The 24,265-nt window shown below is 38.4% G+C and overlaps 1 protein-coding gene across 22 annotated transcripts in view; it reads right to left on the bottom strand.

Moving 5' to 3' along the window:
• The window catches only part of NRG1 (neuregulin 1), a 1,206,738-nt gene that overhangs the window by 11,468 nt on the left and 1,171,005 nt on the right, over positions 1-24,265 (bottom strand). For 7 of the 22 annotated variants that reach the window (XM_089327340.1, XM_089327335.1, XM_089327343.1 and 4 more), the window contains 3 exons: positions 12,549-12,607; positions 5,998-6,021; positions 1,254-1,356 (listed from right to left, as the gene is read on the bottom strand). In XM_089327340.1, the coding sequence (XP_089183466.1) occupies positions 1,254-1,356; positions 5,998-6,021; positions 12,549-12,607 (186 nt within the window). Of the gene's footprint in view, positions 1-1,253; positions 1,357-5,997; positions 6,022-12,548; positions 12,608-13,167; positions 13,236-24,265 lie in introns of all 22 variants that reach the window. The other 15 variants (XM_089327342.1, XM_089327337.1, XM_089327339.1 and 12 more) reach the window with 5 other exon arrangements.

Here is a 24,265-nt window from a genome sequence, read left to right as displayed (position 1 = left end):
CAATCATTACCCTTGTTTCTGTGGCATAAAAGCAGATTTATGCTCCTTATTGTAATATTCAGATCAAGCTAATATTGTCATGGCTAGTTTGGGCAAGAGAATATTATGTCATGAAGCCAAAATCCAGAAATCCGGAAAACAAAACACAAAAACCTTGTTAGTTTAACATTACTTCAAATTTCAAGTGGAAGTTATATGTAGGAGAAAACAGTGAAGGGAATTTGTGTCAGAAAGTAATTGTATTTATTAATACAGACCAAGCTTAAAGGGTCAAAAATGGTGAATACACATTTATTTGAATGTTTTCCCTTTTATTTTTTTAAAGCAAGTTTTGCTTGTGTCCTTCCCACGAGCTTTCTTTTGGCTACCTCTTACTTTGAGAGCATTTGTACAGGCAACACAATTAGACAGAGCTGCAGCATAATTAGTGTTGGAATACTGAAATTCAAATAGTGCCAAGCGTTTCCTTCATCTCCTAAGGTTTAGGGCAAATCAGACTTGCCCTCAGCAGTGATAGACTCACCTCCCTCTTGGTATGGGATGTGCTATGGTTCGGATATTAATTTGGATGTCCCTCAAAAGTCCATGTGTTATACAGCCCCCAGAGTGGTGTTCTTAGGAGTCAGAGGGACCTTTAAGACATGGGGTTTAGTGGGAGGGACTTAAGCCACCTGGGGGCGTGCCCTCAGAAGGCAGTTCTCATAATTTAATGAGTTATGAAAGCCTCCTTTTGGCTACTCTCTCTGCTCCCTGGCTGGCCAAATGATCCTTCCTCTGCTCACACTGCATCACTGCCATCCAACTGCTCTCCCCAGAGGCCAAACCAACGGGGCCTCTCAATCTTAGAGACTCGAACCTCCAAAACTAGGAGCTAAATAACCCTTTTCTCTTTAAAGAGTTAGTTGCCGTAGGCGTTTCATTGTAATAAGGAAAAGCTAAATAATGCATGGCACCTGCACCCCAACCTATGGGGCACTCCTGGAAATATAAGCCTGTTCCTCCAATCCTTTATCCACTCCTGGTGCTAAAGTCCTGTATCACAAATCTTCGGTGTACCGTCACACAAATAGGCAAAGCTTTCCAACGGATGTCATTAGGAAAGGTCTTCAATGAGTAGTTCAAGGAGAAAAATAAGGGAGGGAGCCTCCCCCAACCCAAGACTAGGCTGTGGGGCCTGGTTCGGTTCCTGCAAAGCCCTGGCCTTCTATGGCATCTCTGCCCTGAGAGGGGAAAGCGGGAGGAGGAAGGTTTACTTGGTTTTGCAGTAGGCCACCACACACATGATGCCGACCACCAGCAGGGCGATGCAGATGCCAGTTATGGTCAGCACCCTCTTCTGGTAGAGCTCTTCTGCTTCTGGAAAGGGATGAAAGCAGATGTCACCAAAGGTCACCTACACTTGCCAGGACGCACTACAACCCGACAGTTGGCATGCTGCACGACACTGTCCATGTTCACAAGAAAATAAACATATGGCAATTCTTTACGCTTACACACATTTCTAAGGTACAACATGCTCTGTACTACACTTTGATCATCCATAACACAGCCAGTTGAGGCCACTTACAATAAAAATACTCTAAAATTACTCTACTTTTAAGCAATAGATATATAAAAATATGTGCTACCAAACTGGCAAGACATAAACATTAATAATAAAATAACTATTGGGTTAAAATGCTGTAGGTTTTTTTTTTTAAAGAAATCTCTTGCAAAGAAAATAAAAATCTCTTGCAAAGACAACAGGAATGCACACCAATGAAAAGAGCTGGAATTGGCCCTGTGAGACCCTCCTCCCTCACCCCCTTGTCTCTCACTTCTTTGTAGCTCCCACATATTTTATATCAGCATTTGCTATCCAGTGGTCTTTACAAGAGTCATTTCTAACTTAAACAAAAATTAAATTCAAAGACATTTGCAAACATGAACTTGGCTTGTAGTTAGCAAGTCAATTGACTCAGGATACCTGTTTTCGCAGTAAAACAGGTGAAACATAAGAAGCAACACAATACAGAGCAGTGGGGCACTGCATCATAGAAGGCCCAATGCAATAGGCAGGGGAGTCCTTGGGAGGACAATTCTTATTACTTTACCAACTGTACTCAGAGAACTAATTTACTTGTATGAAGAAGTCATTCGCACAAATGACGTCCAATTTGGAAGAGACTGCACATTCCTGCATTGGCAAATTAGCTAATGTACACTATACCAAGGAAGTGTGATGCTTAAGATACTACTGTACTGTTACTGCAATCAATCTCTAATTCATGGAAATTTTTCTATTTGTAAGTCAGTTTCTTTGGGAGATAACTTGATTACATTAAGGTAGGTCAAGTTCTTAAAAAGATTTGCTGACTTAATGAGGACCCTGATCCCTTAGGACCTGAACTTCCAACGATCTGGTTATTTTTATTGGAAGGTCTTCACAAGTTCACTCAGAAAGAGAACTCAGGCATGACAAAATAAATAAACTGTTTACTTGCCACTGAGATTAATAAGCTGGTCTAGAACTAGGACTATTGTATAAATGGAGCTGTCTCGTCTGGGTATCAACAAGGAACCCCCAAAGAACATTGAGAGAGGACAACTCCCAGGAACTTTTCTTGAAATGAAAAAGTGGACTATAATTTTTATGATACAGTGGACTTTATCATTAAAAACAAAATGTTTCCTACAAGCCGAGTCCATGATAATCAAATTCCAGTTAACAGGTCAAGAACATTGTCAAATCAAATTAATAGAGTACTGATTATTAACAGGAGGAGAAGGAAAAAAGAAGTCAGTAGGTAAAAGACCAGAATATTGCATAGATTATACAAAAACAAACCAAAGGGTTCGAAGTGGAAAGGAAAAACAAACCAAGAGAACAGACAGACTGACAGAATGACAGAGAGAGCGAGGAAGTGAAGTGCAAGGGAAAACAAGGTTAAAGATTAGGAGCCATCTGAGGTCCCTGGCACAGCATGCCTGATACTAAGGGAGGAAAAATAAATAACTCAAAGAAAACCAGAAGGAGGAAATGCTGGGGTGGGAAGAAGAGGTGGATGCAGAGTTGGAAGGGTTATCCCATACAGCATAACGCCTAACCTGGGCTAGCGGTTGTGTGGAAGCCACAATTAGAAAGCAAAGCAGCTGGTGCATTGGACCAGAAGACACAGAGCTGGTGTCGCGGTGTTTTGCGCCGCAGAAGTCAAACGAGGACATGGAGTGTAAGTGCTGACATGTTAATTGCTCGTGTCTGCTGCCTCCCCGCCCCCAGAGCCACAGGACAGAGATCTCATTCTGAACAGGTGTTACCTGAGAGCTGATGCCACTGCAGCCGCCCTTCTTGCCCTTGGCATCCCCATCAGTCTTTAGCATACATGTCTAAGGAGCAGAGGTCTCACCCGACCCCTCCCGCCCACCGCTGCCCTCCTCCGCGGGAATGGGGATGCCCAGCAGTGTCCTTTTCTGTGATGAGCTGTCAAAGAGTGTGCATATGGTTGCCAACAAATTGGAGGTCCTACTTTACTCTGCGCTCTTCTGCTTACTCTACTTCTTGTCCTACAGGAATGGCAAGGTCTTAGCCACACTTTTTCCCTGACACCCTAACATTCTATCGTTAGAGAAAGCAGGGACACTGCTTCTGTGAGTTTCAAAAATGGGGACATATGCATGGGCCAAATTGAGGAAAACGAAGTTATGTAGTCTCAGGGAGTCTGCAGACAAAATTTCTTCTAGTGGTTGTTAATGATAAAGACTAGATTCAGCTGGATTCATGAACAAATGGTATATAGTGACTTGCCCATTCTTGTTACATTGGCAGACACATGGTTTTCCGTAAAACGATTATTTCATGGAAATAAAAAGATAGTTCAATAAAGGCCAAAGGGTAATGTGAAAGAATTAAAATGAACCAAAGACAAGGCCCACAGAATACAGATGAGGGGTTAAAGCTCTGTATCTGCATCAGCATTTACTAAATGCACTGCAAGTTTCTCATCTAAATTTCCATTTGACTTTTTCATGGTTGTGCTAGAGCAGCCACACCCGTCCCCATATGAATGTGTGAAAGGACAAATACGGGGAGTCTTCATAAAGTTCGCGGAAAATGCATGTTATGAAGAAAACTATGCATGGAGTTCAAAATATTTGGCGTCAAAAATGAACCCTTTTAATTCCATTTTTCATGAACTTTTTGAAGTACCCTCATACTTGATAAACGATACAAGCAATGGGTTCCTTTAGCTCTTTTCCCCTTTAATATTACCTTTTTCCTTGTGTGAATGGGTCCATAGGACAGGCGCAAATCAGAGACAGTGCTAACAGCAGGAATGAGTCAGTCCCATCTGTGAGTCTGTCTCTAGAGGGGAGATGTCTCTGAGATGTTAGTCTAAGGTCTGTTTGGTGCATTACATGAATCAGATCAAGCCCCTTTCTCAGCCTCAGCTGGCCAGGCCAAGAGACAAGGCCCTCGCCTTTCTCACTTTTTTTTAAGGATGTTTAAGGTCTGATTTTCTTAAGGATGCAGTGAAGTAGTTTAATACACAGGCCAGCCTGGAGCCACAGAGCCCCTGGAAAGTGTTCCTTTGTCTTCACTGATCCTTAGAAGACTTTACTGATACCTGAACTATCTTATTTAACTTTTTCAGGAACAGAAATACTAAATTCTATAGTCAGACCCTTAAGCTACAAAGCAAGGAATATGCTGTTGACGATAAAAGAGAGGGATGGTAGATATCTTTCCTCCCTTCAGGAAAGGCCAGTAAACCTTTTCAGAAGTGGGATTACTTTTCATCCTGAGGCAAGAAAACCCAACGGTGATGTTGGTCTCCCTATTGAGCTCCCACTCTGACAAGATATTCTGAGACGCACAACGCCCCACCCACAGAAACTTGGGGATTTTCTCATCAAATGAAGAGTTTTCTCCTGGAATTATTTTTCTTTTTGCTGGGGGAAGGAGGCGTGGGCAGTTCATTGAGCTTCCATCCCAAGCATGCAGCTGCCTCATTTCCCGTGAACTATGGAAAATCCACTAGGGGTAGAGCATGCTGTCATGGCCAAGAGAAGGCAGCAGCGGTCAGGTGCCCAGGCTGCATGTCGCCCCTGTGGCCAGCAGGGTGGGGAGCAGGTGCATTTCTGCCCCATGAGCCCACCTCAGGGCTGCAGGCAGCATTCAGCTCAGGCTGGTGGGGCGCCGGGGTCACTGGGAAGATAGCACAGATGGCCGCTCCTCCCGACTCCGGCCTTTTCTCCCCACTGTTGAGGGGGAAGGTCTTCGGGAGATGTGTGCCTGGATTTCATGTGCTCTCGGGAGATTTTGTTTTCATGGTTACAGTGTGAATATTTCTATTGGATGACCTGTCTGGATAATCCTAGTTACTCAAATGTAATTCCATTAGCTCCTCAATTTCCAGCTAACATAGCACAAAGCTTCTTTCTTTCCGTTTGCCTATTTCTCTGCTCATGAGATAATGAGGTTGACTAGAGTCAGACTTGAATATCTGCAGCATTTCTGAGTACTTCAAGTCTGCACATCTAATATTGCAGTTGAAAGGCTTTCTAGGTTACTAAACAGATAATTTTTATATTCGATGTCAAACTCCTATCCAAGATGTGGCATGTTTTTTAAGGGATGCATCTTTACAGTTTCTTTTGTTCTAAGTCCCCTGCTTTGGTTTCCCCTGTAGCCTTATGGACCACACTCCAACTTACCCTGGCTTGAAATAACAGCATAGACAGATCCAATCAAACAAAGTGGGCTGTATGTCAACTTGCAGCAGGTGAGGTGATTTTGAACTCTAGAAGCTTGGGAATCTCACACCTGCTGCACTCAGTGCCATTTTGGTAGACTAATCATAGATTGAGAGCAGAGAAATCATTGTTATAGCTGTATGATCCCTTCTAAAGAAAAAGGAAATTAGTTAGGAACTGAAAAGTAAGAGTAGGAAGGGAAAAAGATTTCAGCTCTTAGGCTCTAAAATCTGCAGGCTAAAAGGAATGATGATTGGTCCATACCCATAAATTCAATCCCAAGATGCTCTGCCAATGCAGAAAGTTGACAAAAAAAGAAAGGGAAAAAGTTTCAGAAAAGAGCAATACACCGCACTCCAAAACACATTACACATGACTATTACAGCTCTCTGTGCGTGCACACTGAACAAGACAAATGGTGGCTGGTTAATGAAGCAGTGCTCAGGTACGCCCCCCCGAGTCCACATAGGGAACTTTTTAGAAGACGTGCAAATAATAGCACATTGTGTCTTTATTAACCCTTAAAAGATGTTACTGAGGGAGAAGTTATACAGCTAGACCGTCCTCTACATTACCTCATTGTTCAGGAACAGAAATACTTTTATAATCATAGAAGTTATATGATATTATTCCACTTTCTTTTTTTTTAAGGCGGAAGAGGGTTTATTCCACCCTACTCTCTGCCCAAACCATACAGTGGCAGAGCCGGGAAGAGAAGCCAAGTGCATACTAATTGGGTCTGAAAAATTTATCACAATGGACTTATTTCCTGGTTTTTTTTTTTTTTTGGTTATTTGTCTGTCTTTAGCTTTATCTTATTTAGCTTTATTTCCTTCTCTGAATTTTCACTTTCTGCACCACTTAGATTAACATATTTCATTCATAGAAACCAAGTGTTTTCATATTCTTTTGTGTGGTATTGCAGAACTCTATGCCTCATTGAAAAAAAATTTTTATATAAGCGTGTTGAGCTGTGAGGGGGAGACATAGCTCCCTTGAGTACCAAGAGAGCCATCTCTACACAGTGCTGAGTCCATGGGTGCAGGAACTGAAAGCACCTCAGGGCTGCCCAGGAATGGGGACTGAAGGCTTGAGCCCTTAGCCTAGCACTTGACTCTGGAGCCCCAGGACCGCAGGGACTCGAACTTATCCAGGCTCACATGAGGTAATGAGGCAAGGGAGAAATTCTCCAACAAAGAATAACACTTAACACTCTTGCAGCAAAAACTGATAATCAAGGCTGGTCATGTGGAAGACTAGCACTTTTTCCTTGTGTGTGTGTGCTTGTGGTGGAGAGGCAGGTGAGAAGAAGCGGCAGAATATAAACGGAAGTCTATATTTTATTCCCTGAATCACTGACTTGAAAGATATCAGGGCGCTCTGATAATATGACAAAGCATCTCTTAAGTTTGAAAAATGCAGTGGAGGGGTGTTACTCTTACAAAAACATCAGATAGAGCACGGAGAAACTACTTCATGTAGCCAGGGAAAAACAGGAGGTAAGCGTGTCGGAGTCCTCCTGGTCTCAGGTCCTGCCTCTGTCAGTTACCTTTTAGCGCCTTTGGACAAATTACTGTCTCATTGACAAAACGCATATACTAACATACGCCTCACTGGGCACTCTGGGACAAAAGACACATGAAATATTTTGGCCACCAGCTGAAGGGGTTATCAGCTCAGGAAACACACCTCAGGATACGAACCATGGGCCATCTACTGCATGCAGGTTCGCTGTAGACTAATTTCATGGACAGCAAAACTCTAAAAGTTCCTGGGATATTTCCAATAAAGCTTACTACCCTTAAGGAAATCATGTGTCCCAGGTTAAAATAATAATAATTAATAATAAATCAAAATAATGCATCAAGTAATAATGATAACGGAGGCACTACCTATACTTATAATAGTTTCCTCTGCCTTGGGTCCAGGGTACTCACATAAATAACATAAATTTTTCATAAATTAAAAATAGGGGATTTAGGGTAAATGTGTTTGCAAAATGTGCACAGCAAAATAATTTATTCAAATCCAAATGAATTTCTCTTGCCTCTGTGCAATACTCAATTTGTCAAATTGGCATTTTTCCCCATTTGCTTTCTTTATATAAACCGTGGAACATCAAAGTGAAGAAAAGAATCATTTTTCCAAGGAAGCTGGACAATAAATTTCCTTACTCATCTCCATAACGATGTGACCCAATTTTTCTCTCTAGAATCCCATCCATTTCTTGCCTTTTCCTCCTACCAGTCAGTAATAATTTAAGGGTTAAAATCAAGACATATTTATGAATCCCCTTCCAGAGAATCATTATTCCATGCCTACATGAACACTGCTAATGATCTATATTAGTTGCATAGAAAGCTTAGTTAAGTCTTCAATAAAATTAGTAGCATGCCCATGCATACATATTACTGAATTTACAGTTTTATAGGTAAGTCTGTGAGCCTAACTATAATTTCATTTCATGGGAAGTCATTCATATCAGGCAGCTCCAATTTTAAATAATTCAAGGGGAAATTGGTACTTAAATCTGGAATCTCTTCTGGCCATAAGCCCTAACAAGGAAACAAGCAGGGGAAACATGCATCACTCATACTAGACCTGGATCAAATTCTGCTCTAATTCGTTGTTACCATTAGGTAGCTACGGTTCTTTCATCCTGAGTCAAAACACTGGAATATGCAAACACTTTCTGTTCTATGAAGAGGTGCTTACTTTCTGTCTGTTCTATTTAATCATATGTTGGCTTAGGATCACACGCTTCCTATTGAATTTCTGCCTAGCCATTACAATTTTCAAATTAAATTAATAATTCAAAAACACAAAGGTTACTGTAAACAATTCACTTTCCTTTTCTACATGTGATTTCCTGCTGTGCCCTAAGCAATATAAAAATTAATTTAAATTTAAGTCTTTAGAAACTATTAAATATTGACTCACTAATCCTTTGCCTTAGGATTTATAATTGTTTGAAGAAAAGTGATTAACCTATAGGTTAATTTAAATTTTCAATTGCATTAGAGAAAAATAACATAACTTGTTTTTGCCAGAATCATACATCTATGCAATTATGGTTTCTGTTACAATTTGAAGACATTCAGGATTTTACTCTTTTAACATTTTGGGCCTTTTTATGCAAAGTACATTAAAGTTTTATAGTCTTGACATTTTGCATCTTTGAGATTTCTAAAGGAGTTCTGCTAATGCAGATCCTAAGCAGGATCGATTTAGTGTCTGACCTTGAATTTTAGACTTACCTTTATAAACGCAGATTTTTTTTTCCACATAAACCAATCTGTATTGCCACTGAGCCCTTTGAAATGTGATGGAAGACTTTCTCCTTACTCCCCAGTTTTCATGTGCACATGAGCACTCTCACAAACACACACACTGTAAAGCCATTCACACTCAGTTTGAATTTATGATCACTTTTCATTAAGTGGAGTATGTCTTGATTCTACTGTTAGCAAGGTACACATGTTTGATAAATACATGACTCAGCATGTTTTTAAAGCATTTCGAAATCCATGCAAATGACTGATATGCTAGTAACTTAAGATTCAAAATGACTTTTAAGGATATCTGCTAAGTTTATTCATCTTGACAATGTGCTCCAAAGCTCTAAAATTGTACTCTTTTATAATATCCATTAACGAGTTATTCAGTCATAAGTTCCTATTATATATTAGTTTGTGTATGACACACACACTCCCCGCTACCTGTGACCATTGGCATTATAGATGCTTTTTCTTTTTTCTTCCATTAAGTCTATAAATCAATTATTGATTGTCACTACACACACACACACACACACACACACACTGTATACCACATACGGATGGGCACAGTTCTTTCAACAAGGAATTCTGTGTCAGCAGAGGTCAAATTTGAAGCTGACTAAGCTTGACAGTATTTTCCTAGAAAGTACTACAAATATGTTATCTTTAAAGGCAATTGGCCGCCTTATCAAATATACATTTGCTGCTTTCTTTCATATTTTAAATCAGTTTTCATAAATCAATAAATGCCTGAGAGGACATTCTGATCAGAATCAATGTGTTATCATTTTTTTAAAAAAGGACTGTACATTCTTTTAGAATGACACTCTCCAACTGAAAATGTGATTTGGTAAGCTTTAAGTGTTTCTCTTTGAACCTGGGGACTATCTTTTCCCTTAAAATTTATGCCTAAAAACAAATTTAAATTCACTATTGTAGCAACATTCTCTATCCTCTTTTCAGCCTTCATTGCTACTTGAACAGTATGTTCTTAGAGAAGCAAAATGGTATTTTCCTACCTTCTTGTAGGGATTTTCAGAAATCAAAATTGAGAATATCAGACATAGAGGTTAGAAAACTGGAGCTGACATTGTGGCATAGCGGGTTGAGCCACTGCCTGAGACGCCAGCATCCCAAATAGGCACTGGTTCATGTTCTGATTGCCCCACTTCCAATCCAGCACTCTGCTAATGGCCTCGGAAAGCAGCGGAGCATGACCCAAGGGCTGGCCCCTGCCACCCACATGAGAGACCCAGGTGAAGCTCCTGGCTCCCAGCTTCAGCCTCCAGGCCGTTGCAGTCATCTGGGGACTGAACAAGTGGATAGAAGATCTCTCTCTCTCTCTCTCTCTCTAACTCTGCCCTTCAAGTAAATAAATAAATCTTTTTAAAAAAAGAAAGGAAAACTAACTGAGCGAGACCACACCGGAAAGCACTTTCTGATTGGAAACTACTGGTCTTCCAGATATGACACACCAATGGTGACAGTCACTACAGATTTTGTTCCTAAGTGTGCTTCCTATCAATCTTTCTGAAATCAAGTTCAATATGAATGCTAATTTCTTGGATGTTCTCCAAAAGTGTCACTGAAAGCTTTCCAAATGATTTATTTAAGGAGTCACATTGTGGACATCAGGTACAGTGGTTATCTTCTCATGTTATCTTATGAAAGTCTGTTGTCAGACCTAACTGCACTAGCATTCTTCATTTTCAATGAGCTCTCTACAGTGCACCAACACTGCCTTCAGTGCATAGTGAAGCTTTATGTAACACCAAGAACTTCAGAACTGACATGTTCAGCACTTTCATTACATTGTAAAATATTATTTTATTGTATTTATGTAATCGTAAGGATTTGCTAAACATATGTTATTTGAATACAAACACACATTTCTAAAAATAATGTCTCTTATGTGTTGAACACAATTCTATTTTTCCCTTCTATTTTGACTTTCTATCCTACATGCTTTAAAAAGTTAACTTATATACAGCTATCGAGAGAACAATTCTGCCTGCTAAATGCATATTATTTAAAAATTTGTGAATAAAGTGAAGACTGTATTTGAAAATTTAGCGGTGGCAATTTATCGATTTTTTTAACAGAAAACAATCTATGACAGAATCTTTGGCATGCTGCTACCACCTCACTAAATATATGATTGAGTTTTATGGATCTCATCTCCCTACAATGCATTACAGAACCTTACTCTTTGTGTGCACCACAGCAAGGGTAATTCTCTGATTCTTTTAGGTTCCAACAAATATTTGGCCAGCCTGCATCACTGTTTTCTTATGTGAATTTAAACTGCAATGAGCTACGTGAAATAGTTTTTAGGGTTAGCAATTGACAATGTAATCAGAGGTTGACAAATTCATCCAAGTGCCTGTTGTTGTAAAAATAGATTTGATGGAATACAGCCATGCACATCAGCTGATACACTGCCCATGGCTGCTTTCATGCTACTATGGTAGAGCTGAATGGCTGACAGAGAGGGTATCACAGTAAACCCTGAAATATTTGCTACCTGAATCAATGTGCTAACTCTTGATCTAAATGGATACCTACATGGAACACACTTTACATACAATGTTTTGAATGTTACAGAGTCAAAAGCTATAATTCCAGTTCACAAAAAGACAAATACAGACTTATTTATCTGAGCAATTACATACAATGTGAACTGGATCTCTTAGTAAAGATGTTCAAAGCTTCACAAATCGCGGAGACCCTTCAGGATTTCCAAGTTCTGCATATAAAAATGGATATTCGAGAATTGAACTCTTATCTTTTAAACTAATAAATATTTTTAAAATAACTATTTTCTCCTACAAGTACCTTTGAAACTAACAAGAATAAATGCTTCCAGAAGTCAATGTTAACATAAAGAAATGACTGTTTATACTAGTCCTTAATTGCTCGTTTTCCAGGCAATGTAAATTGAAGCAAGGACATCTCATTTGCTGTGAAATGTTTGTTTTTAATTTTCCTGATCCGTGCTTTTTATATAGCTAAACCCAAACTGTTTACTTAATGAAGAGAAACATCTGAACTCTTTTCATTATGTTTATTTGTTATAAATAACACATTCTGAACAAAACGTAACTTACCATCACTTCAACAGCATATTAGTTACAGCTTAGCGACATCCTTCTCGGGATGCCTTTGTGTGTATAAAGAAGATGGACTGTTCAGTGGAATGATTTTATTTTATCAATAACAGTGAGACTTTTACACACCTTTATTATCATTTCACTGCTCATGTAGACTATCATTTCATATCATATGATGCCATAGCAACTTCAGAAACATTTGGAGCCTCTCACACCTATTAGTATCTTAGAGCCAACTAGTCACGAATAGAGGAGGTGATACAATCGCGTTTGTTAATGTTCTCATGCGACAGGCAGAGGCAGTCAATATTAGACCTGGGCAAACATCTAGCTCTAGGTGGAATCTGAGGGGAGATGCAGCGACAAGGAAGCAGCACCGACTGAGCATGCTCCTATTCAGGCAGAGACAGAAAGGGAGTGGACGTACTGTAGAAGCTGGCCATTACGTAGTTTTGGCAGCGATCACCAGTAAACTCATTTGGGCACCTGAGAGAAGAAACAAAAAACAATGGTAGAAAAAACAGAGAAAAAGAGAAGAGGTGAATATATGCTAGAAAGAAGCTCCTTCAGTGTCATTTGACTGAACTTGGTGAGTTCACCCTCAGGAACTGAGTCTTCTTCCTAATCATGGCTTTCAGTCTCTGGCATTTCCCCAAATCGGTTTAAAAAAAAAAAAAGAAAAAAATTTAGACGAAATGTAGTTCTTGGGTTGGTAGAATAGAAAGTTCCCAGCATTTTAAGTGACTGCTTTCATTCTTGAGAGCTTTAGTCAAAAATGTGGGAAGAAAATGCCTTTTTGGTTGGCTTGCCTGCCTTGGTTGAGAGCATTCTGGGGCCAGCTTCTGGCCCGCCATTCTTTTAATTGTTATCACTTTGCGATCCGTGTTGTTAACCAGATCGATATTGAATGGATTTATGCCCTGAGTGATTAAACCATAATTAGAACAAAAGGAATCAGTTGCGACTGAGGTGTCAAAGCACCAAGTTGGCAGTGATTGTTGCTGTAGTTTGGGGGAGAAAGCAAATTTCAGATTATTTTAACATACTTTCTTGGTTTTGGACTTTCATGGGCACATTCTCAGTACATCTTGCTCCAGTGAATCCAGGTTGGCACCTAAAGGGCAAAAATGTGATAAGCAATAGAATGCTAAAGACACTGAACTTTCAGACTGGCAATTTTCCTCCTATGGAATATGAAGAGTCCTAAAAATGAGCTGGTACTGAACAACATAAAGAAAAGACAAGACAAAACACTTAGAAAACCATGTCCCATGAAAACGCTCAGTGACAGATTTTTGTTGTTGTTGTTTGCTTCAGTCTTCAAAAACATTAGCTAGAATTTAACTACAGTGAGGTTTAAAGTTGAAGCTGGGTGACGAGGCATGGGTAGCTGTCATTTTCCCTTTGACACTAAGCATTGATTCTTACCACGTTGAAACACTGGAGTTGAGAATGGCTTGTGTGGTTCCATTCATATCTTTCATATCTTTTACTATTAAGTGATCCTGGGCTTTTTCTTTTCTATACAATGAATTTTGTATTTGTGTCATAGGTATTTTATAAGTTGACGCTACATTGCTAAACAATAGAAGCCAAGGACTTTTGTGCTCTAGTCATTATTGACAAGAAAAATGACATTCCTTTTTTTTAAAAGATACTACAAATAAAGTTTCATTTTTAATGCTGAAATACATACAGTAGAAGATTTCTCTTACTGCAAAATCACTAATCCAATCTTCCCAAATCAAAGACTTTAAATTAAAAAACCACTCCTCTACCAAAGTACTTAATAGATTTCACACTGCATTTAAGGTAAAATCCATACTGAAATTATAAAAAATTTACCTTTTATTCACTTATACCTATCAAGCTTCTAGAATCTTGATATCCTATTCTTTGTAAGGTTATGCAATGAGGCTGTGATTAAATATGAAAGTCCTTTAAAAATGCTCCATTTGTTGCTTAGGAACTAAGCATTTTGGTCTTGATTAATTTTATCCAGTAGCATGCTGTAATAAATAAGGTCACCAAAATGATCTAAGAAGCAAGTGATACAGACAAAAAAAATCTTTTATTTGAATGTTCAACACCTATAGCCATATTTGTTATTAATCGCTCATCTGCACAATAGCTATCATGCGAAGCACCTTAACAATTCTGCTCTGATAGCACCTTCATACCTACTGATTTTATAAAACTCTTCTGCAGATTAAATAAGTACTTTTGGACATCAGAGAGATGCAAATAAAACGATTCACTTTTGCTAATACAGGGATGATTTCTCTTTATTTCCCTTCAAACCAAACTAAATGCCAAAAATGTTACCAAGTAATTTGGTACATGTAATTTTCCTACTTCATGAAGAATGGCTACAAAATCAAAGACCAGCAGTTCCAGACTTTGGGCTGCATGAGTACTTGTTAAACACAGTCAGCTTAAAGATAAACATCTTGAACTGAAAGAATGCTTTTGAACTCTTCAAGACACTTTCAAGAGGGGCAAGCCAGTTAAGACACCAGTTAAGATGCTGGCATGCCGTACTGGAGTACCTGGGTTTACACCCAGCTCCAGCTTCTGACTCCAGCTTCCTGCTAATCAGACCCTAGGAGGCAGTGACAATGGCTTAAGAAACTGGACTGCTATGCATGTGGGAGACCTAGATTGAGTTTTTAGCTCCAAGTTTCAGCTGTTGGGGAAAGGATTTGGAGTGAGTCAGTAGATGGAAACTCTTTCTTTCTCTGGCCGTTGCTTCTCAAACAACCGAATAAAAATTAAAAAAAAAAAACTTTTAGATAAATAAATAGATCATTTTCATTTAGAATATTTTTGTTGTAGGAAAAAAAGAAAGATCTAGTTAGAGAAAATAGTGAATAAGGAACTCACAATTTTTGTTTTGTAAATTTAAAAAAATACACTGAAATAAAATGTTATGAAAAATAATAATAGCTTAAAAGTACTGACTTGAGAGTTTGGATCATTTCTTATAAAAAATATCATTCTACATGCTTCAATAAGAATGTCTTCACAGACATATGCCAAAAATGGAAATTTTTCCATATAATCTATTTTTGTTTTTGACAGGCAGAGTTAGACATGAGAGAGAGACAGAAAGAAAGGTCTTCCTTTGCCATTGGTTCACCCCCGAAATGGCTGCTACTGCTGGCGCACTGCGCCGATCCGAAGCCAAGAGCCAAGTGCTTCTCCTGGTCTCCCATGCAGGTGCAGAGCCCAAGCACTTGGGCCATCCTCCGCTGCCTTCCCGGGCCACAGCAGAGAGCTGGACTGGAAGAGGAGCAACCGGGACAGAATCCTGCACCCAGACCAGGACTAGAACCCAGTGTGCCAGGGCTGCAGATGGAGGATTAGCCTAGTGATCCGTGGCGCTGGCCATCATATAATCTATTTTGATAAAATAATTTCTGAAGTAAATGGTGCTTTGATTTGTTTACTTATTTCTGAATCAGGACTATAAACCCATATAGACATATAGTCTATTAAAGCAGGTAATTCCAGAATTAAGGATATATTCTATGAAGATGATTTCATCTTATTTGTTACATTCCTGATAAAAATAAAAATTCTTACATTGATAATAGAGTCATCCATTTCATATAAAGAATATAATGTAAAATATTTGAATAGGCTGGATGTGTGTATGAGAGAGAGAAGAAAACAAAGAGAGAGAGAGAGCATTTAAGGTGAGAAATACCCTTATTTAATATATAAAATACACAAGTAGCTGAGAAATTATGAGTTCCGTAAGAGAAAATTGTCATTTAGGCATCTAATATGCCAGTTTGATGATCAGAGGGCATGTGACATAAATGGGGTCAAAAATCTCACCCAGTCATTTTTCTAATATTTATGAACTTCTAACATGATGTTTTGTAGGAATCTAGAATTATGGGATGGCAGCTTATTCTATTATAAGAGCATATACGATATTTGGTGCACTGATACTAGTACCATTCAAGGTTTGCTGATTCTTTTTGGAATTATCAGCTATATCTGTTTGCCTTCACTTGGGAGAGGAGTTTTCTTAGTGTTACTTATTAGTGTTTAAAACGCTACGATTACTCAAAGTATGGTCCTTGGACCAACATCCTCAAGCATCTCCTTGGAGCTTGTTAACAGAAATGCAGAAACTACTGGATAAGACTCTTCATTTCAACAAGCTCTCCAAGAAAGTTGTACGTACATCAAAGTTCAAGATGTAAGGGACCCTGGACTGAGAATATGGAAGTGGAAGCCCTCTATTCTGGAACCACGGTATCTTGTTGGTTGGACATGGGCAGGTCATTTGGATATACTGGGCCTCATTTTCCTCAGTGATAAAATGAAGGGACTTAATAGAGTGATTATCAAAGATCTCCTTTAGGCACGGCATTTGGCAAAGAAGTTAAGACACTACTTGGGGCACTTGCATCCCATACTGAACTGCCTAGATCAAGCCTTGGCTTCAATTCTGATTCCAGCTTCCAGCTAAAACATATCTGGTACGCAACAGGTTACAGCTCAAGTTGTCAGGTCACTGCCGCCACCCACATGGGAGACCTGAAGGGTGTGCCCAGCTCTTGGCTTAAGCCTGACCCAGCTGGACATTGTAGGCATTTGAGGATTAGAGATATCTGTCTGTCTCTGTCTCTGCTTTTCAATTAAGTGAAGTGAAATTTTTTTAAAATCTACTTTACTATGAAAGTTCTAGAACCTGAGGTTCATCCTAACATATGAAATCACTGTTAGAAAACCCCAACACCACTTCTTTATAAGATATTACGAGTTAGGGACTAGGAACCCAAGGGCTTCTCAAAATCATCTTTTATAGAATGCATTTTAAGGCATTCATAGAGATAAAACAAATTGCAAATACCCAAGCAATTCAAGTATCAGCATCTGAAGTCATTATGTAACTTTCACAGACATCTAGAGCTGTTGCCAAACCAGACAGCTGGAGGCAGAAACAGGAGAAGGTTCTGCATGAGCAAACTTCTTCCTGCACTGACTGTGTAGAAAAAGCACATGCAAATGAAATGATTTCAATCTATAAAGCCAACAAACATTTTATGGAATGATTTCTAACGGAATAGGGAGATTTTCTGGTTTCTGACACATTTCTATTATTAGCCCTGTAAAATAAGAATATGGTAAACTTAATCTGATTTTCAACAATGTGTTCTGGCATGGGCCTGGGAAAATTCTAAGAATTTTATTTCTTAGAAGAATCTAAGAATTTGCATAATAATCAAGCACCTGTTGCAATTTCAAAAATATCTATACCATTTATTTAATTAAAAATTTTTAGTATTTACTCTTTTTAAAAATATTTATTTGTTTATTTGAGAGTGGGAACAAAGAGAGGAGAGAAAGAGAGACAGAGTACTTCCATCTGCTGGTTCACTCCCTAAATGTCCACAACAGCCGGGGGACTAGGTCACTTCCAAACCAGGAGCTGATAATGAAATCCAGGTCTCCCATGGGATGGCAGGAACCCAGCTACTTGAGCCATCACTGTTGTGTCCCAGGGTCTGCATTAGCAGGAAGTTGGGGTCAGGAGGAGAGGAAGGTATTGAACTCAGGTACTCCAATGTGGGAAGGTGGGTGTCTTAACTACTAGTCCAAAGTGCCCAGTATTCACTCTCAACATGATAGTCCTTGTTCTATATTTGTTCTTGGGGGGATGAAAAGCCATTGTTTTGTCTGAACCTAGAAAACTCTCTTCCACCCTCCCCTTCCTCCACTTGCACATTTTGGGTGAGGATTCTCTTTTTTACTCTTGCATTGCACCCCATCCTGATCTTTTTCACTGCACTAAACCTGTGTTGATCTGCTTGTGAAGACAGGGATTATGTCCGGATCATTTTATGTCTCTAATGCTTAGCACCATGCCTGGCATACAAAGGCCTCTCACAAAACGTCTGTTAAACTAACTTGAGATCCGACTGTGGTGTCCGATTGTGTCAAGAGAGACCTTCATATAGTCAATGGACTTGCAAGGTAAAGGTCAATAGTGGACACCTGCCTTCTGTAGTTTAGGGGAAACTCTACTCTGTGTACTTCCAATTTTAAATAGAAACTCCCAAAATAAAAACATTTAACATAATTTTTTGTAATCTGAAAAAGACTTTATGATTCCTTAAGACTTAGTGCATTATGTCAAATTTAAATCTTAATGTTGGAATATCAGTTTACCTAGGACTCAATAAAGCAGAACAATCTACTAACCAAGATTTGTGTCCAGCACTTGCAAAATAGAAACTATATTTTTGGGTGGGTGGAGAAGAATATTTGTTTTGAAGTAGCATTTATTAAAATACAAGGGGACTTTAAAAGTTTGTGGGAATGGGATTAAAAGATAATTTCCTTACAAAATATTTTGAAATCTGTGCATAGTTTTTCATAGTACTCATTTTCCATGAACTTTTTTGAAGACCTCCTCAGGTGAATGGATTTCAAAAATTTTTTGCACCAAAATAAGCTTATCTTTTAATGCCATTTCCATGAATTTTTTGGAGTATCCTCATACTCCAATTTTACCTAGATCCAGATGAAACAGTTTCATTTTTAAAAAATCCATAAAAATATACAAACGGAGGTTATGTACAAATTTGCTTTATCCCAATGAGAAGAGGTATAATTTAGTTAGTGTTATAACTTTACATGTATGATCCAAAACTTCAAATGAGTTGCAGGGTACTCTATTTCCCTTCAGCCACTGAGCAATTCCTAATAATTAAGTTTTCTATACCTTTCAAACCATGACTTTTTAGGTATACCTTTAAATATGATCATTAAATGAAGGACATAACAATTCATTATAAGAACTGTTCTTAATTATAATATACTGTTAATAACCTGACATGCTTACCATAGAATAAATTATATGCATGTATTTTGAGAACAAGTTCATGCTTGGATTGTTTTTTTAATATCCTAACATAATAAATCATTTCCTATTTTTTTTTTTTCATTACAGACTACTCAAAGATATTCAAACAGCCCAAGAAACTTCTGGTTATTTAGGGTTGGCTGATTTTATAAAACATTGATCATTTACTGCCAATTTACAGTCAAGCCCTAGGTAGCCTTTTGTTTCTTTATTTTTTGGCTTCAGTTTCCATCAGGCCCTCCTTGTGCAGGCAAAATGGAGATAAAGTCAGCGACTTTATTCCTTCTTTGATCATCAGCCTACAATAAAATGTCTGGACAATTTTAAGAGTACTTTGTCTAAAGAAGAATCCTACTGTCTTTTCCCTCTTCCTCAGTGCCAGCAGTGACAGTTCCCTCTACAACGCACAACATTTGAAAGGACTTGTTTGGTGCTGATCCTGAAGAGGATCAAATGATGGACATGGAAATAAATATGTATCGGGGAAACTGGTGGGTTTAAGCATGAGACGCCAAGACCTTTGTCTCTCACTGAACAAATGCAGGTTGGCAGCGTCTGCACCAGCACAAATCGTGCTGCTCTTTCTACAGTATCACATTGCAAACACGGACTTCTCTGACCCCCGAGCCAGCTCAGTATTCTGGCCAGAACTCGCCCACTCACTGGCTGAGGGTCTGTATTGTAGATTATTCTTTCCCAAGTGCATTGTTATGATTAGTCTGCATTTTTCCAAGATGAACCTCATTTCGTTATCTACCTTCAAGTGAAATTTCTTGACGTCTGTAAATGCTTTTCTAATTTGTATTTTAGTGTTCATCTGCAAAAGACATTTATTTCCTCGAGGGAATACTTTCTTCAACATCATTAAAGAAAATATTAAGTATAAGATGTTCCAATAATGTTTCCCTCAGATCCAAGCTATACCTCCCATCACTGTCTCCTCTTTTTTTCTTTTTTATTATCAGCTAGGGACTAGTTTTCAGTCCATGAGATAACAGCATACATACAGAGGCCCCACTAGATTCCTGAGTAAACATTGAGAAAAAAAAAATTAAGTCATCCCAACTCTCAAATGTTGTTTTTCAAGGCTCAGGACATACAATCTCAATAAGGAGGGTGGCAGTGTTTATGAATTAGCTCCTCCTTGTTTGAACCTTCGTGCCCTTCCTAAAGCTCTGTTTGTACAGCTTGTTCTGCAGTGTTCATCTGCAGACAAAAACCCTGGCCAGTGTTTACTCTGCATGATGTATCCTTAAGTTGGGGGTCAAACGATTTCATCGGATATGGGATCAATCCGCGTCCCCCTGTATCTACGCGTCACTGTGACACAAACGACATATTGACTGCTAATTTGTACTTCCCTTCCTCATCCAATAGCTCACAGATTCAGGGGAGTTGAATAGTCCCTCCATTCCACCAACCTTGATGAAACATCTAAATGACCACTTTTACTTATTCAATATAAATATTTCACAAGTATGCACTTTAAATAGACCATATACAGTTCAAGGTAAGAACTGTATAGCTTTCTTTCTCATAGGGCCTCTGCCTCTGACCAGTTCAGGTCCCTACTGTACATTCCCTTAGCTCCCTAAATATCGCTTCATGGCACTTGGCACATCTATAATTTATCATCAAATTAATTACTGGAAACACGACTGCTATTTTCAGTACCCTACAGACTCCACAAGACAGACCAGTATGGTTTTGTTTAGCATGTATCCTCAGCAGGCACAGGGCCATTCTCCTAGTAGTTCAACATACATAGATGGGAAAAAAGGAAGCAAGCAAGGCTTGCTCAGCAATGCACCTGATTTTAGGCCAAACTGAATCTAAATGGGTTCCTACAAAAAACAAAAGGGCTTCCTTCAATTTACCTGGGTGAGTCAAGGTCACACTGAGCCTATGAATCCCTGGTAACAGCAGGATTCCAGAACTATGCAGATCACAAAGGAAATAGAAAACGTGGTTGTATGAAGAAGTCAGCATCTAGATCCACAGAGTCCCATCCGCTCTCTCTCAAACACTGTCTCTAACTGTGAACGTCACAGCATGCAAGAACAAGGCGCTAAGGCAAGGGAACACCCATTCTGAAGAAGGAGCTCTTCCAGGGCTGGAGGTAGAGCAGAGTTAGCAGTGTGTTCTCTGGTCTGGATGCTCTTCTAACCCAGTGCATCTCCTTTATCTCCTCTACATCTCTCTTTCTAAAGCCAACACACCGAGGCTGCAGGACACAGCTGTGGATCTGAATCATCATCCCCTTGTTTATCTGTGGTAATCCAGTTACAAATAAATATTATGTTATATGATCATCATTGTGCCAGTACTTTATAAAACCTTAAGTCTGATTAACAGCACTGACTTTTCTTTTACCTAGTGGCCAAGTCGCTCAAACCTATACACAGGTCCCTCCTCCCCCAAACATCTGCTATATTCACGGTGTCACTCTCCAGCTCCACAGGTGACTGTGGCTCTCATAAACTGAGCTCTTGGGTTTTTTGTTTGTTCATTTTATTCCCTAGAATGGAGCACTGGCATGTAGCACCTAAAAAGATGACTGCAACCTCCATTTCTGCCTGAGAGAGAGGAAAGGCTCCTTAAAGATGGCTGTGTTTATGAAATCCCTCCTAACTTACCACAGTCTTTTCCTTCCCATCTTTACTTTCTAGTTACCCTAATAATCAGCATCGCAGTATTAGGAATATATTTATTATCACTGATTTGCCTCTTCAGTTATTTCATTTTCTTAAACAGACAAAGTTCCCAGGACTCTAAGACAATGGTTTTTCTTTGTGTTTCCAAAAATGCCTGGCTTACAGCTATTCTATACACAACTCTAAGTTAGATTTCACTAAGTGAGTTTAATTTATTGCAACATATTTGTTGTGACTTTATCTCCTATAGTTACATGTTGCTCATAATTGTGTCTTACAATAATATTGAGTGCAACAAGAGCCTATATAGTTTCATAAACATAAATTTTATATAATCATTAAAATCCATTGAAAGCACAAGCACCACCCATATGTCTTAGTTTGCTTGCTTTTTGTTTCTGCATATAATGAAGCTAATGATCAGAGATATGAAATGACCTGTCAACTGAAAAGTTGTAATGCTAGCTGGTGGCCTCAGCAAACCAAATAAGAAATTGCGAGCATTACGTAAAATGAAAAAGTATGGATTAAGCATGATAACACAGTCTGATAAGACAGGTGTTTATGTTTTTCCAATGTCTACAGAGAGAAAGTAATACCACAATTTACTTCTTATTAGAAGGAGACAAAAAATCTTGCTTTCCTAAGTTACAAAAGTACTTTAGCAGCAATGAACTCATTTAGTTTCACTGACTCCTTGAGAAAAAATTTGGAGAATATATTAACTCTGTTATAAACATACTGTGCAGAGAGTCGAAGTGGAAGGACTTTAGACGGTTCACCAAAATTAGTGGTTAAAGCTCTAATCCCCACATGATGAAGCCGCATCTGTTCATTGGGCAGCTCTCAGATTTATAAACACAGCCAATATAAAGTAATTTTGATAAAAAATAGACCTTAATATCTTCTAAAACAGTTCTAAAACTGCAGAGAAGAGCAAATATGAGAATATTCATTCAAGAACTAAGAAGAAAGACAAACAGGAAAATCTGGACAATTTCATGTTCAAATGATCTTGGTTTCTTTGAACCACATAACTACATAGAGCATCAGAGGGTAAAAAAAATTAGAATGATTCTTTTCCTGTGTTTATATAATCTGGAATAGTAACCATTTTCCCCAGGATAAATTTTAAATTACTGTGGAGAAAAGAAAAACATAAAAGATGAGAACCAACACTGAAATCCCCACACACTCCCCAGGGTGAGGTCTGAGTAAGCAGCAAACCTCTCCTCAGAGAAGTGTGTAACTGCTATATGGTTAATCCATTTGGAACACCTTGTTCTAAACGGAGAGACCAAAGAGATTTGCTGTAAAATCTTCTATTCCAACTCCCAAGAAGACAACAGTGGATTAGGTGACCAGGGAGACTACTTGGAAATTTCTATGCCTGTGGTGTTTCTGAGTCATGTCTTTGGTCAGGGATAAAGCTGATTTTCAACGATGTGGCTCATGCTTCAACAATGTTTTGCTCTAGACAGATGGGCCATATGGAAACTATGAACTGGCTTCATAGACAGGGCCATGATGAGCCAATGCAACATTTTTATGTTTTCTGTTTCTATTCAAGCCGCCTAGTGAACAATATATTATCATAAGTCATGGTATATTATATGCCTTTGTTAAAATTCTGAGTCGTGATTTTTTTTAATGTTATAGATGTTTTTAATATAGAAATTTAAAAAAAATACACTTTCATTTAACAAAAAAAGGTCCATAGTATTCTGGAGGTTAAATATACTTCAATTCTTCCCTCAAGGTGTTGGCTTGCTTTGATAGACTAATGGTCCAAAAGATGGAAAATATGTTATAAAAATCATAGATATCAGAGATTTTCTTTCCAATGAGATCAAATAATAATTTTAATACCTTCAAAAAAGATTCTAATAACAAGAACAAAACTAAAAATATGCAGTTTTTCTGAGAATACAAGGCTGGTATCATCCACTAGACAGTTAACTTGGGTTTGCTACCTTAATAATTATTAGGAGAGAAATATGCATTGCATTTCCACACTTAAAAAAATAAAGCAAATTTGCTCTTTTTTTCTGGATTGGCTTAAAATTTAATGAGAAACTGTATGGGTGAGGAAAAATTATAGTACTTGACATAATACCCAAATGGGCCAAATGAACAGCAGTTATGTGATTGCAAGTTTTGTATGAGATAGGGGAGGGCTACAGAATGGCTGAAATTAATATGTGAAAAATGATTGCACTGGCTCCTTAGAGGTATTCAGAAACTATCATATGTTTCACTCAGCTTGTAAATCTGCAAAGGCTGTGATGAAAAATGATCACATTTCATTATGATAATTAGAATATAGCAGTCTCAGCTGTTTTTCTAAAGAAATAAGGTTAGAGACATAGATAAAATGGGTACTAATTGTTTAAAAAGGGGAAGAATTTAAAGTACTTTAAATGTTCTTTCAGGGATACTTATGAAAATACAATTCCATTGTATGCCTAAGATTAGCAAGGAATAACAAGATTTCTCCATATAATAAGTGAATCTTATATTTTAGAGATGATATTTCTCAGCTTCTGGTTATTTTCTATTTTTATCAGAGAAAATCTTGTGGGAAACTATAAAATTTACTCATCC

The sequence above is a fragment of the Oryctolagus cuniculus genome, chromosome 2, assembly GCF_051225735.1.
Source record: "Oryctolagus cuniculus isolate XC-2025 breed Fujian yellow rabbit chromosome 2, ASM5122573v1, whole genome shotgun sequence".
Classification (NCBI taxonomy): domain Eukaryota; kingdom Metazoa; phylum Chordata; class Mammalia; order Lagomorpha; family Leporidae; genus Oryctolagus; species Oryctolagus cuniculus.
This window is presented reverse-complemented; position numbering and strand designations above follow the sequence as displayed.